This window comes from Cryptomeria japonica, chromosome 11 (genome assembly GCF_030272615.1).
Source record: "Cryptomeria japonica chromosome 11, Sugi_1.0, whole genome shotgun sequence".
In the NCBI taxonomy this organism is placed as follows: domain Eukaryota; kingdom Viridiplantae; phylum Streptophyta; class Pinopsida; order Cupressales; family Cupressaceae; genus Cryptomeria; species Cryptomeria japonica.
This window is the reverse complement of record NC_081415.1, coordinates 25858762-25870408: the sequence shown is the minus strand read 5'-3', so window position 1 is coordinate 25870408 and position 11647 is coordinate 25858762. Positions and strand designations below refer to the sequence as shown.

At 36.1% G+C, this 11647-nt stretch overlaps 1 protein-coding gene across 1 annotated transcript in view; it reads left to right on the top strand.

The window, feature by feature from the left end:
- The first annotated feature begins 315 nt into the window (after positions 1–315).
- Positions 316–11647, top strand: part of LOC131070822 (uncharacterized) — a 120407-nt gene continuing 109075 nt past the window's right edge. Inside the window, exons 1-2 of the mRNA XM_058006481.2 lie at positions 316–605; positions 988–1104. Coding sequence (XP_057862464.2) covers positions 443–605; positions 988–1104 — 280 coding nt within the window. The 5' untranslated portion in view covers positions 316–442. The remainder of the gene's footprint in view (positions 606–987; positions 1105–11647) is intronic.

Sequence of the window (11647 nt, the reverse complement as noted above, 5' to 3'; positions counted from 1 at the left end):
ATGAAATTTTAAAAGGTTAAATTTTAAGTTTGAAATTGTTGTTAATATTGATTCACCCCTCTGAGTATTAACCAAATCCTTTAATATTAACAAAATATATTATCCAAAACATATCTTACTACGAACCTAACCAAATGTAAGATTAACAAAATATATTATCCAAAACATATCTTACTATGAACCTAACCAAATGAAAGTGCTAGTATTCTTGACATACCCATTAGAATTATACGCAAAACCCCTTTTAAGGAATTTTATTTTCGAGTTGAACATAGCCTAGAACCTTAGTAAGTGGTCTTGAAAAATAAAATTGTATCGTTAAAAAAATTAAGCATCCACTCGATTCAACATCGAGAGAATTTTATTTAGTCGATTGTGTTTCTCATGTAGTCCCTTTTTGATCTCCGATTGTTTCGTCTGTTGCATCTCTTCAACCAGTTCCATGGCTCTCCTTGGAAAGTGTTTTCTACATAATCCAATTAAAAAAACCTTCTCATCTTCAAACATCTTCAGAAGGTTGCACTGCTTCAATCCCGTTCTCTGCAACTCTACCATACAGATTGTTCCGTGCAGGCAGGACGATGAGCTTGACCAAAACAGCACAGGTAAACAACAATGCCCACATGTTTTTTTAATTCTCAAATACAAATCATATTATTAACATCGATATGGTATTTAATGGCAACATTGGCATAGACAAAGCTGCCATTTTTTGTTAGCAACAACTTTTATTCATAACAGCCATATCTTTGTTATTCTTCACAACGGAAGCAATAACAAAGCTATTAATATAGTCACGTTTGTGTTTTTAATTTACAAGGGAAGCAAACATACAAATCACAAACACCCAGTGTTTTTTCAACTCACATCAGAGGCAAAAGCATAGATTTCATTGACCCCCACACGTTTTTTTACCTTACAGAAGAAGCAGAAACGAGATTTTGTTTTGACATTTCAATAATATCAATTTTGGACAAAATGTTTCAGATATTGCCCAGAAATCGGAACTGGATAATGGGGCTTACCTGGGAAAGGAAAAATGGAGTTCAGCTACATACAGAGGAGGAAGAGTTCAAAGAATGCAGGATGCCCAGATTAATTCAGGTAGGCATTCTTACTGTACACTTATTAAGTTTTTCGAATCATTCATTGAAGATTGGAGAAAAATATATCAAAACATGAGAAATACAATCAGGACTTGTTAAAATTTGGGCTCCTCGGAAGGCATGTTTGTGCCTATATTATTAGGGTATATTTTGTCTGAAATCGACACAAGTCTGTTGGATAAACCGTTCAACACTGTTTGTCAACATCCATCTGTTGATTACCTGTGGCTGAATGATGCCTTTGGTTACGTACAATCCCTGGCAATCCAGTGTAGACCCCTGGTTGAGGCTTCCTCCGCAGTTGAGCATTGAAGTTGGGACTCTTAGTAAGTGCAAACCATAATTTGAACTTTAAGCCTCACCAGCTCAATCAAAATATCATTCCTGGTGTGATTCATTTTATGTACAGTAGTATACAATCAAATTTTTAATAGGTAAATTAAAAAAGGGTTGTCACTGGGTTCCCATCCCTAAACAGAAAGAAGTAAAATAGTGAACATCAAATGAAACCACTGCCATACAAAGGTAACAAATGATAATGACTAAAATTATACCATAAATGAGCTGTTGTACCTCGCCCCATATACATTATTGTCATAAGCTATATGGATTCCAAGACAATGAAAGCAAAGAAGAATACCAACTGAAATGTCTTCCTCACAAGATCCCAGAATTCGATTGATAGAATCACACCACTTGACTTTTGCTCGGACTGGCTGCAGATCTGATATTCTGTCCCAGAAGTAGCTTTAAACGGACAAACCTAGAATTACCCGATCCATGACCTTTTTCTTCACCTTTGCTCATACATCAAATTCCTGTACATCAAACAAATATTTAGATGGTCTCATTCAGTTCTCTTACATCATCAGTATAATCCATATGGCAATCATTCATTTTGGTGGCATACAATTCTATTTTATTGAACGTTTTCTTCTCAAAATCATCTTATCCACAGTTTTTATCAATCATTGTAGTATAGGCAGTCTTGGAATTGATTGGATGTTGAGGTCAAAATCTCTTCTGACTCATGGCTAAGTCCATGTTCAATGTGGATCTGGTCTATCCATGTTCGATGAGGAGTCTCATTGTCTGCGTATTGTTGGATATACAAAATTGTTTGGATGAGAAAGTCATATAGATTATATGAGATGCAATTGGCAAGAGTAGAGGTAGATTCTCCTTTCCATGCTGTTTCCAGAAAATCTCCCTGCCTTTGTCAAAATTAGAATTTTGGAAAAGGGTGTAGAATCTTATCAAAATATAATCTAAAGTATTTTTTTGGTTATATGAATAACCTAACCAACAGGGATGGAAAATGTGAAAACGTTAAGAAGGTACTTAAATTGTTTGACCAAATGTTCCATCCACTCTAAGTTGCCTTCTTGTCCATGTCACTACAACTTTCTTTCTCAAACTACTTGACACTACTTCCTTCTTGCATCTCTCCTATAGCATCAGACATACATGCCATTTATTGGGATACATCCTCTACTGACTTGTTGCTTAGGATAACATAAATAGAGAGAAAGATTGATGAAGCAAGCTAAGGGACTGGGGATTATAAGTGATATGGTTTATTTTCAGAAGAAGCCCTTCCGAACTGCCTAAAGTCAGGATCAAATGACAAATTAGGTCACTCTCAGTTCCCAAACTGCCCAATGTCAGGATCAAATAGCAAGCTAGGTCATTCACAGGTCCCAAACGGCCCAAAAGCAGGATCAACAAAGCAAAACTGGATCACTCAATTCTGCCAAAGAGTAACTGAAGGCAGTATGCTTACTTGGCCCTTTTGAAGAGAGCAGTAGGGACACTCCACATTATTCAAACTAAACTTTCTCCAAAGTAAAGTCAATACTTATCAGAACCAAGTGTAACTCTCTTGTTTTGCTACCAGAGACTTAGAGACTAATTTCCTACGGCAACTGCTTCTTGAAGGTGTCTTCTCATAGCAGGCTTGTCCGTCTTGCTGTACAAGATAGAAACTCCACTCATATCTCTTATTTGAGATTCTGCTGTAAATCAGTTGAATGCAGACAGAAGAAACAAAAGCCCTAATCCTATTACTCAAGTCTTAAAAATCATAATTTTAATTAACTTATCAAACAGTTTTCTGAAAAGGATTCAAAACTGACCAATTCTCACAGGAATATGCTGCATAACAGAAAAATCTAAGTAAATCTCCATTGTAATTCAGGAAGATCTGAGACTTTGTTTATCTTCTGATGTCCCAAACCATTTGCTGTCGTCACCACTAGCTTCAGCATCATCCCAAGCATATGTGGTCAAAATATAAAGTCCAAAAAATAATTGTATTTGATGTCATATAGCTCTGACAGTCTTGGCACTGTTTAGTGGTATCTGTAGAAACTGATGAAACAGATAATATGTTTTGGGGAAATGCAAGCAGAACCGCCAAGCCATCTTTATGTTTTGGCAAAATAGTCTGCTTTCAGTTGATAAACCTCTAAGATCATTGTTCAGAACTTGCACAACACAACCTTACAATTGCAATTCTAGGAAGTTATTATATTGTACTTGTATGCTCTACAGTTCTGCAATTTGATTTGGTTCTAGGTACACTTTATCACATAAACATCAAACAAAAATAAAATGCAAGTAACTGTGTTTAATCGGCACTCTGCCCTTAGGCCATCCTAGGTCAACCTGGCATGCCTTTGATCTGGTCAAACTGGGTGTTTTTTGAAAAAAACTTGGGCTATTGAACAACCTACATTTTATGGGTTATTCAATAACTCATGTTTTTTTCACATCTTTTCAAATAACTGTTGTTTTTAAGGGTTCAATTTGCCGTTTTTTACCCTGTTTGAAATCCCTGTAATTGAATTCCATTTGCACTTCCAGTTTGCCATGTCAATGTTGTTTAATGTAATGCTACTATGCACTGCTAATGCATGATAGCATCGGTAAGATAAATGATTGAATGAGAGATAAATGAAGTCTCTCATTCAATCATCTATCCTATCGATAAACTATGATGAAAAACTTCAAGCTATTGTTCCTTCATTTGATGATCACTCTTCATTTGTATATGTTCAATCATACTTGTAAAGTTTGATCAATGCTCATAGCACAGAATACCGATCGGTATCGGTTTACATTATAAACGTATGCAATCCGATTAATATCGGTTGATATATATTAAACTATGATCACCGATTAATATCAGTTAATATATTAAACGGTGAACACTGCTGATTTTCGGGCTTAACTAATACATACCGATTAATATCAGTTATCTTGCATATGATAGTCACGCCGATTAAGTATCGGGTGATTTGTTAAGTACGCATCGTTTGATAAATGCTATGATAGTCAAAGGGTGTGATCAAGTAATGTCTTGATCCATCATGTCTAAAAGACATGACCGGTCAAGGCATTGCTTGATCCTCCCTGCTTTCATATATATATCAAATGACATTTGTGAGAAAGACATCGAAATCAATAAATGCTCCTCTCACCTGCAATATAGAAGAAGATAATCAGATTTATCATATTAAATAGATAATACATATTTAAAAGAAAAGATAAACTAGAATATAACTTGCATCTTGAATTGAGAATTGAATAACATTTACATGGTATCAGAGCTATAGTTAAATCGAACCTGAGGCTGTTCAATTTTGTGGAAAATTCAAAACAAGCATATATTCAACGTCACATTTCTTCTAATGGCTAGCGCTATCAGATTTGAAGATAGACTCGGAGGAGGTGATGACTTCCCAGCATGGAAGTTTAGGATTCAGAAGATTCTAAAAGAAAATAAAGTCGATCATTTGTAAAAACTGAAACTGCAGAACCTGACAAAACAACTTGGAGAGAGGGAAATGAAAAGGCCATCAAAATCATAGTTGATGGGGTGAGAAATAATATTATGCCATCATAAGGAAACATGAAACGGCCTACAACATGTTCAAAGCACTTGAAGATGCATTTGAGATATCCAATGCTAGTAGAACCTTGGCGTTAAAAAGAGAAATAAATCACATAGCCATGATCAAAGGAGAATCAGTCAATGCCTACTTCATGCGAATATCAGCCCTAAGGGATGAACTAGCAACTTTTGGATATGAGATCCAAAGCAAAGAATTAACACTCATTGCTCTAGATGGGTTGCCTAGTATATGGGAAACATTCGTCCAAGGCATCAGTGCAAGGGATGAATTTCCAAAATTCGATAGTCTAAAGGCAGACTGTCTCCAAGAAGAATCTAGGTTAAATAAGAAAGGAATCAAGCAAAAGAATATAGATGAAGATCTTCAAGTTCTAAATACAAACTCAAACAAGAAAAACAAGCAAAAACAACTTAGGAAGAGGAAAGGTCGTCATGGCAAGAACACCTTCAAGAAGGACCTTTCACAGATTCAATGTTACAGATGTGACAAATTTGGGCACTATGTTGCCAAATGTCCAGAAAGAGCCAAACAACAAGTCACATTTGCAAAAACAGGAAAATCTAAAAGGGAAGATGACTCCGAGAAGTATGTACTCTATTCAACACTTACAAACCAAGCATCAAACAAAGTTAACTCCTGGGTGATCGACAGTGGCTCATCCAGACACATTACAGGATTCAGAGAAGTGTTAGACTCCATGATAGAGGAGAATGATGAGGAAGTGACTATCGGAGGTGACTCCACACATCTAGTCAGAGGAGTTGGAACCTGCACCATCAAACTAAAGTCAAGCGTATCATTACAATTTAAAGGAGTACTATATGTCCTAGGCATCAAGAGAAACCTAGTCTCCATATCAGTACTAGAGGATAATGGATACAAAGTGACCTTCAAGGACAATAGAGTGTTGGCTTGGCCAGCTTGGCCAAAGAATTCATCCATCAAGAAAGCTAAAACCATTGGTCAAAGACAAGGCTACTTGTATGAGCTGTGCACAGAGCCCAACTTAGCCCTAATCCATGAAACTACAGATGCTAATGAAGTCTGGCATAGAAGACTAGGTCACCTGAATTTTAGAGCTTTATCATCAATGGGAAACCTTGTCACAGGCCTACCTAAGTCAAAGCAATATCATTCAGGGGCATGCAAAGGATGTGCCCTAGGTAAAAATACTAAGGGTGCTTTTCAAAATAGTACTAGGAAAACAAGTAAAATTTTAGAGTTAGTTCATTTTGATGTATGTGGACCTATGTCCATACCTTCTTTAGGGGGATTTTTGTATTATGTAATATTTGTTGATGACTACTTTAGGAAAACTTGGATCTACTTTCTGAAATGTAAAGAATCAGAAGAGATCCTCAATAGGTTTAAAGAATTCAAATCACTAACAAAAAACTACTCAGGAAATAAAATTAAAACCCTAAGAACTGATAATTGGGGGGAATACACATCATAATTATTTAAAGATTTTTGTAAAAATTCAAGGATTAAGAGGAAGTTAACAATACCTTATAATCCTCAACAAAATGGGGTAGCTGAGAGGAAAAATAGGACAATCGTAGAAGCTGCCAAAGCTATGATTCTTGATCAAAATCTAAATGTCAATCTTTGGGCAGAAGCAACTAGCACTGTTGTATATATTCAAAACAAATGTCCTCACTCCCATCTTGAAGATAAAACCCCTTAGGAAGTTTTTACTAAATCAAAACCAGATATCAGCCACCTTAGGATATTTGGATGCCTTGTCTATATTCATGTACCTAAGGAGAAAAGGTTAAAATTAGAGCCTTTTGGAAAAAGGGGAATACTTGTAGGATATAGTGAAACCTCCAAGGCCTACAGGATCTATATACTTGGTCAAAAGAATATTGAATTAAGTAGGGATGTGATCTTTGAAGAAGACTTAGCCTTCAAAAGAGCCCAAAGCTCACTAGAGCCTGAAGTCTATATCCCTACCCCTAGCATAGATGAAGACCTTGCTCCTGAGCTTCAGAGGGAGAGTCTTGAAGAAAATGAAAATAAAACTCAAAACCCACCTAGAGAAAATTTCAAGAAAAGACCACTATGGGCCACCAAAATTGTAGAAGAAGCTCAGAAGTATGGTGCCCCTTCAGGGACTTTCAGAGAAAGCAAAAAGCCTAACAAACTTACCAACTACGTCGCTCTCCTGAATAATCTCTCAAGAGCAGAACCTACTAATGTATCAGATGCACTTAAACATCAAGTATGGAAGAATGCCATGTCTGAAGAATACTAATCCATTATGAAAAATGATGTTTGGGAAATTGTTCCTAGGCCGATTGGGAAATTTGTTGTCACCTCCAAAATGGCTCTTCAAAATCAAACACGTTGCAGATGGCAGCATTGAGAAACATAAGGCTAGATTTGTAGCCAGAGGGTTTTCTCAAAAAGAAGGAATTGATTATGAGGAAACATTTGCACCTGTAGCCCGATACACTTCAGTAAGAGCAGTCTTAGCCATTGCAGCATCAAAGGGATGGAAAGTTCATCAAATGGATGTTAAGAAAACATTCCTTAATGGTGAGATCTCAGAAGAAGTATACCTAGAGCAACTTGAAGGGTTCGAGATTCATGATGTGGAGTCATATGTGTGTAGACTCAAGAAAGCTCTCTATGGGCTTAAACAAGCTCCCAGGGCCTGGTATGAAATAATTGATACCTATCTCTCAAAATTAGGCTTCTCCAAGAATGATGCAGATCCTAATCTCTACTATAAGCAAAACAAAGGTGATATGCTAATATTAATTTTATATGTTGATCATTTGTTAATCATAGGAAAAGATCACCTCATAGATTAGTGTAAGAAAGACCTTGCTAAAGAATTTGATATGAAGGACTTGGGACTCCTTCATTACTTCCTAGGGTTGGAAGTATGGCAGAATACTGATGGCATTATACTAAACCAGGGTAAATATACCTTGGACATTTTGAAGAGATTTGGAATGCTAAATTGCAGACCCATGACCTCTCCAATGGAAACAAACCTTCATAAATTTAAGGAAGCAGCAGCAGAATCACAACCATCAGATCCTACTCTATATAGGCAAATGATTGGGTCTCTGATGTATCTTGTAAATACAAGACCAGATATATGTTATGCAGTTAATGCCTTGAGTCAGTTTATGTGTGAGCCTAAGGAGATCCACCTGATTGCAGTAAAACACATTATGAGATACTTACAAGGTACTCTAAACCTCGGTCTCAAATATGAGAAAGTTGATCTAGACCTACACGGATTTACAGACTCAGATTGGGCTGGAAGTGTGATTGACAGGAAAAGCACTTCAGGGTGTTGCTTCAGTTTAGGCTCAACCATGATATCCTGGATCAGCAGAAAGTAGTCTTCTATGGCTTAGAGTTCCACCGAAGCCGAATTCATTGTAGCTTTCGTGGCTGCCCAAGAGGTAGTATGGCTTAGGAAGTTGCTTGTGGGATTGTTTGGAGAGCCTATGAAACCTACTATCATACATTGTGACAATTAGAGCTGCATAAAACTTTCAGTAAATCCAGTGTTCCATGACAAATCCAAGCATATTGAGATTCTATACCACTATGTGCGAGATATGGTAGACAAGAATGTGATCCAATTAGAATATGTTTGTACAGGAGATAAGACTGCAGATATTCTAACCAAACCTCTTGCTAGAGTGAAGGTTGATCACTTCAGAAAAGGGTTAGGTATGATAGAAAGGTAATTTTCTTTGTAATCTGTATTTACATATCAATAAGATGTTTAATGTGTAAACTTCTTTGTCATGATAGGACATTTTGGATTTTATCCCCTGGGTTCATATCTAAGAGGTGACGATCTCTCAAGATGATGAACACTTGTATGTAGACATTATAAGGGGATGATCTTATGATGTTCAAACCAGTTATCATGTTGGATCTCTGGTATTTCATGGATGTGCCATGACTATGTTGTGGTAAAACATTTGTATAAGATGTTAGTGCACATACCACAACTTGGATAAGATGAGAATTTAATCATCCTCATATGTTTATCCTTAAGTATTGCATGTTTAGGCAATACTGATATCACATGCTTAGGTGATATCCTGTCATCACAAGATTGATGTGATGAACATTTGTATCATGTGTTTAGGTGATATTTCATGTCATGTGATTAGGTGATATGATTTTCTGAAGAGTCAGATTGTGTAAAGAATACTAACCATCATTTGAATTGTGATGCTTGATATGTTGTTTTTCATTTATCTTACCTAGCTAAGAGGGAGTGTTAATGCATGATAGCATCGGTAAGATAAATGATTGAATGAGAGATAAATCTCTCATTCAATCATCTATCCTATCGATAAGCTATGATGAAAAACTTCAAGCTATTGTTCCTTCATTTGATGATCACTCTTCATTTGTATATGTTCAATCATACTTGTAAAGTTCGATCAATGCTCATAGCACAGAATACCGATTGGTATCAGTTTACATTATAAACGTATGCAATTTGATTAATATCGGTTATTATATTAACTGTGGTTACTGATTAATATCAGTTGATATATATTAAACTATGATCACCGATTAATATCGGTTGATATATTAAATGGTGAACACTGCTGATTATCGGGCTTAACTAATACATACTGATTAATATCAGTTATCTTGCATATGATAGTCACGCCGATTAAGTATCTGGTGATTTGTTAAGTACACACCGTTTGATAAATGCTACGATAGTCAAAGGGTGCGATCAAGTAATGTCTTGATCGATCATGTCTAAAAGACATGACCGGTAAAGGCATTGCTTGATCCTCCCTGCTTTCATATATATATCAAATGACATTTGTGAGAAAGACATCGAAATCAATAAATGCTCCTCTCACCTGCAATATAGAAGAAGATAATCAGATTTATCATATTAAATAGATAATACATAGTTAAAAGAAAAGATAAACTAGAATATAACTTGCATCTTGAATTGAGAATTGAATAACATTTACATGCACTCTATCATTCATAAGTTTTTTATGTTCATAGTAAATTGATCTTGTTTATTATGTTGTTTCCTGGTCACTCTGAGCCCTGGATCACATTTCCTCGTGTCTTCGGTAGCGTTAGCAAGTTCCTTAATTTTCTTATCTGCCACATCATTGAATGCTCAGAAGGGTTTAAACTTTAAAGGGTTGTGTTGTTAGGGGTTTGGAGGTATTCTTATAAGGTGGACATGTTTGTGGGAGTTAAAGAAGAAATGTGGGAGGCCAGCAAAATAAACCCTGAGAAAAAAAGTGGGAACTATGGTGGGCATCACTGTAGTTGCTTATCTGAGGCAAAATTATAGGGGGTTTTAGTGGGGAAGATTCCAAGAAACAAACTTAGGGGCCATAAGGAAGATAAATTCTATTGCAACACTTGTCTTGGGACAAATGATAGGGGGGAAAGCTCTTGAAGATTGTAGTGGGGAGAAAAGGAGATAGAATGTAAGCCAGGGTCATGTGGTTTTGGTAGAGGACTTCAAATTTAGTGTGTGGCAAACTGTCGAAGGCTAAAATTGACTTTTAAGTTCCATCAAAGTTGGTTTGTGGTTGGACAACTAGGCTGATGCAAGTTCCTCTGTGGATGCCATCCATTCAGATTCAAGCTTCACCAAAACTAGAGGAGATATTAATTTTCTTCAAAAATATTGGTTACTGAATTGACTATTGTTAGGAGTGGCTTTTTCTACAAGGAGAAATTTTCTGTAGTGAGTGAGATGACGATTTATTTGAAAAAACTGAGCACTCTAGTGGAGAGCTTATACTGCCACATTTTAGTCCTTGAGAAAAATAGAAGCTAAAGGCATGGAATACTAAAGTGGGACCTCCCATTTGATCCAAAAAATAAAGTCTTAGCTGATGGAATCAATAGTTGATCATCCACCATACGTGCACCTATTCCATACTACTCCACACTCTTATCTCTTACTTTTCCCTCTCTACATAGCATCTGAACACCTTTTCATAATGCCTTTCCATCATCTCCTTTCATAAGAACACTTAATTATCTTATTCCCATGAAGTTCCCTTTTCTTCGTTTCAATAATATTTGTAATGTCCCCACTTTGAAATATAATTTAATAATAAATAATAATAATAAAATTAAAATATTAAAAATTAAATTAAAGTATAAAAGAATATAATTAAAATTTAATTAAGTTCATGAATGGTCAAAAGACATGGAAGGAAAAGTTGCGACTCCCTCAAACATGAGATATAAAAGGGAGAAGAGAACCTCATTTGAGAGGGGGATTCTTTTGGAAATCAGAAGTGCAGATCTGATTTTAGTAAGATGTGCAGATCCGATTGTGAAAGGTTGTGTCCCTTTCAAAGGGCAGAAATAATGAAGAGTTGCACTCTTTCAAAGGGTGCTAATGGTGAAAGAGTGCATCTCTTGCCAAAAGGCATACATGATGAAGAAGTGTGACCTCTCCCTCACATTGAGAGATATAAAGGACATCCAATGACATAACTATGGATCAGATCAGATCAGAACTGTTATGAAGTTACAGGCAGTAGCATCCTTGTTCTTGGTGGCATGTATGAGGGTTTGCTTAATATGTATGCTTAATATATGAAGCTTGATAATGTTCTTATGCAGAATTTAATA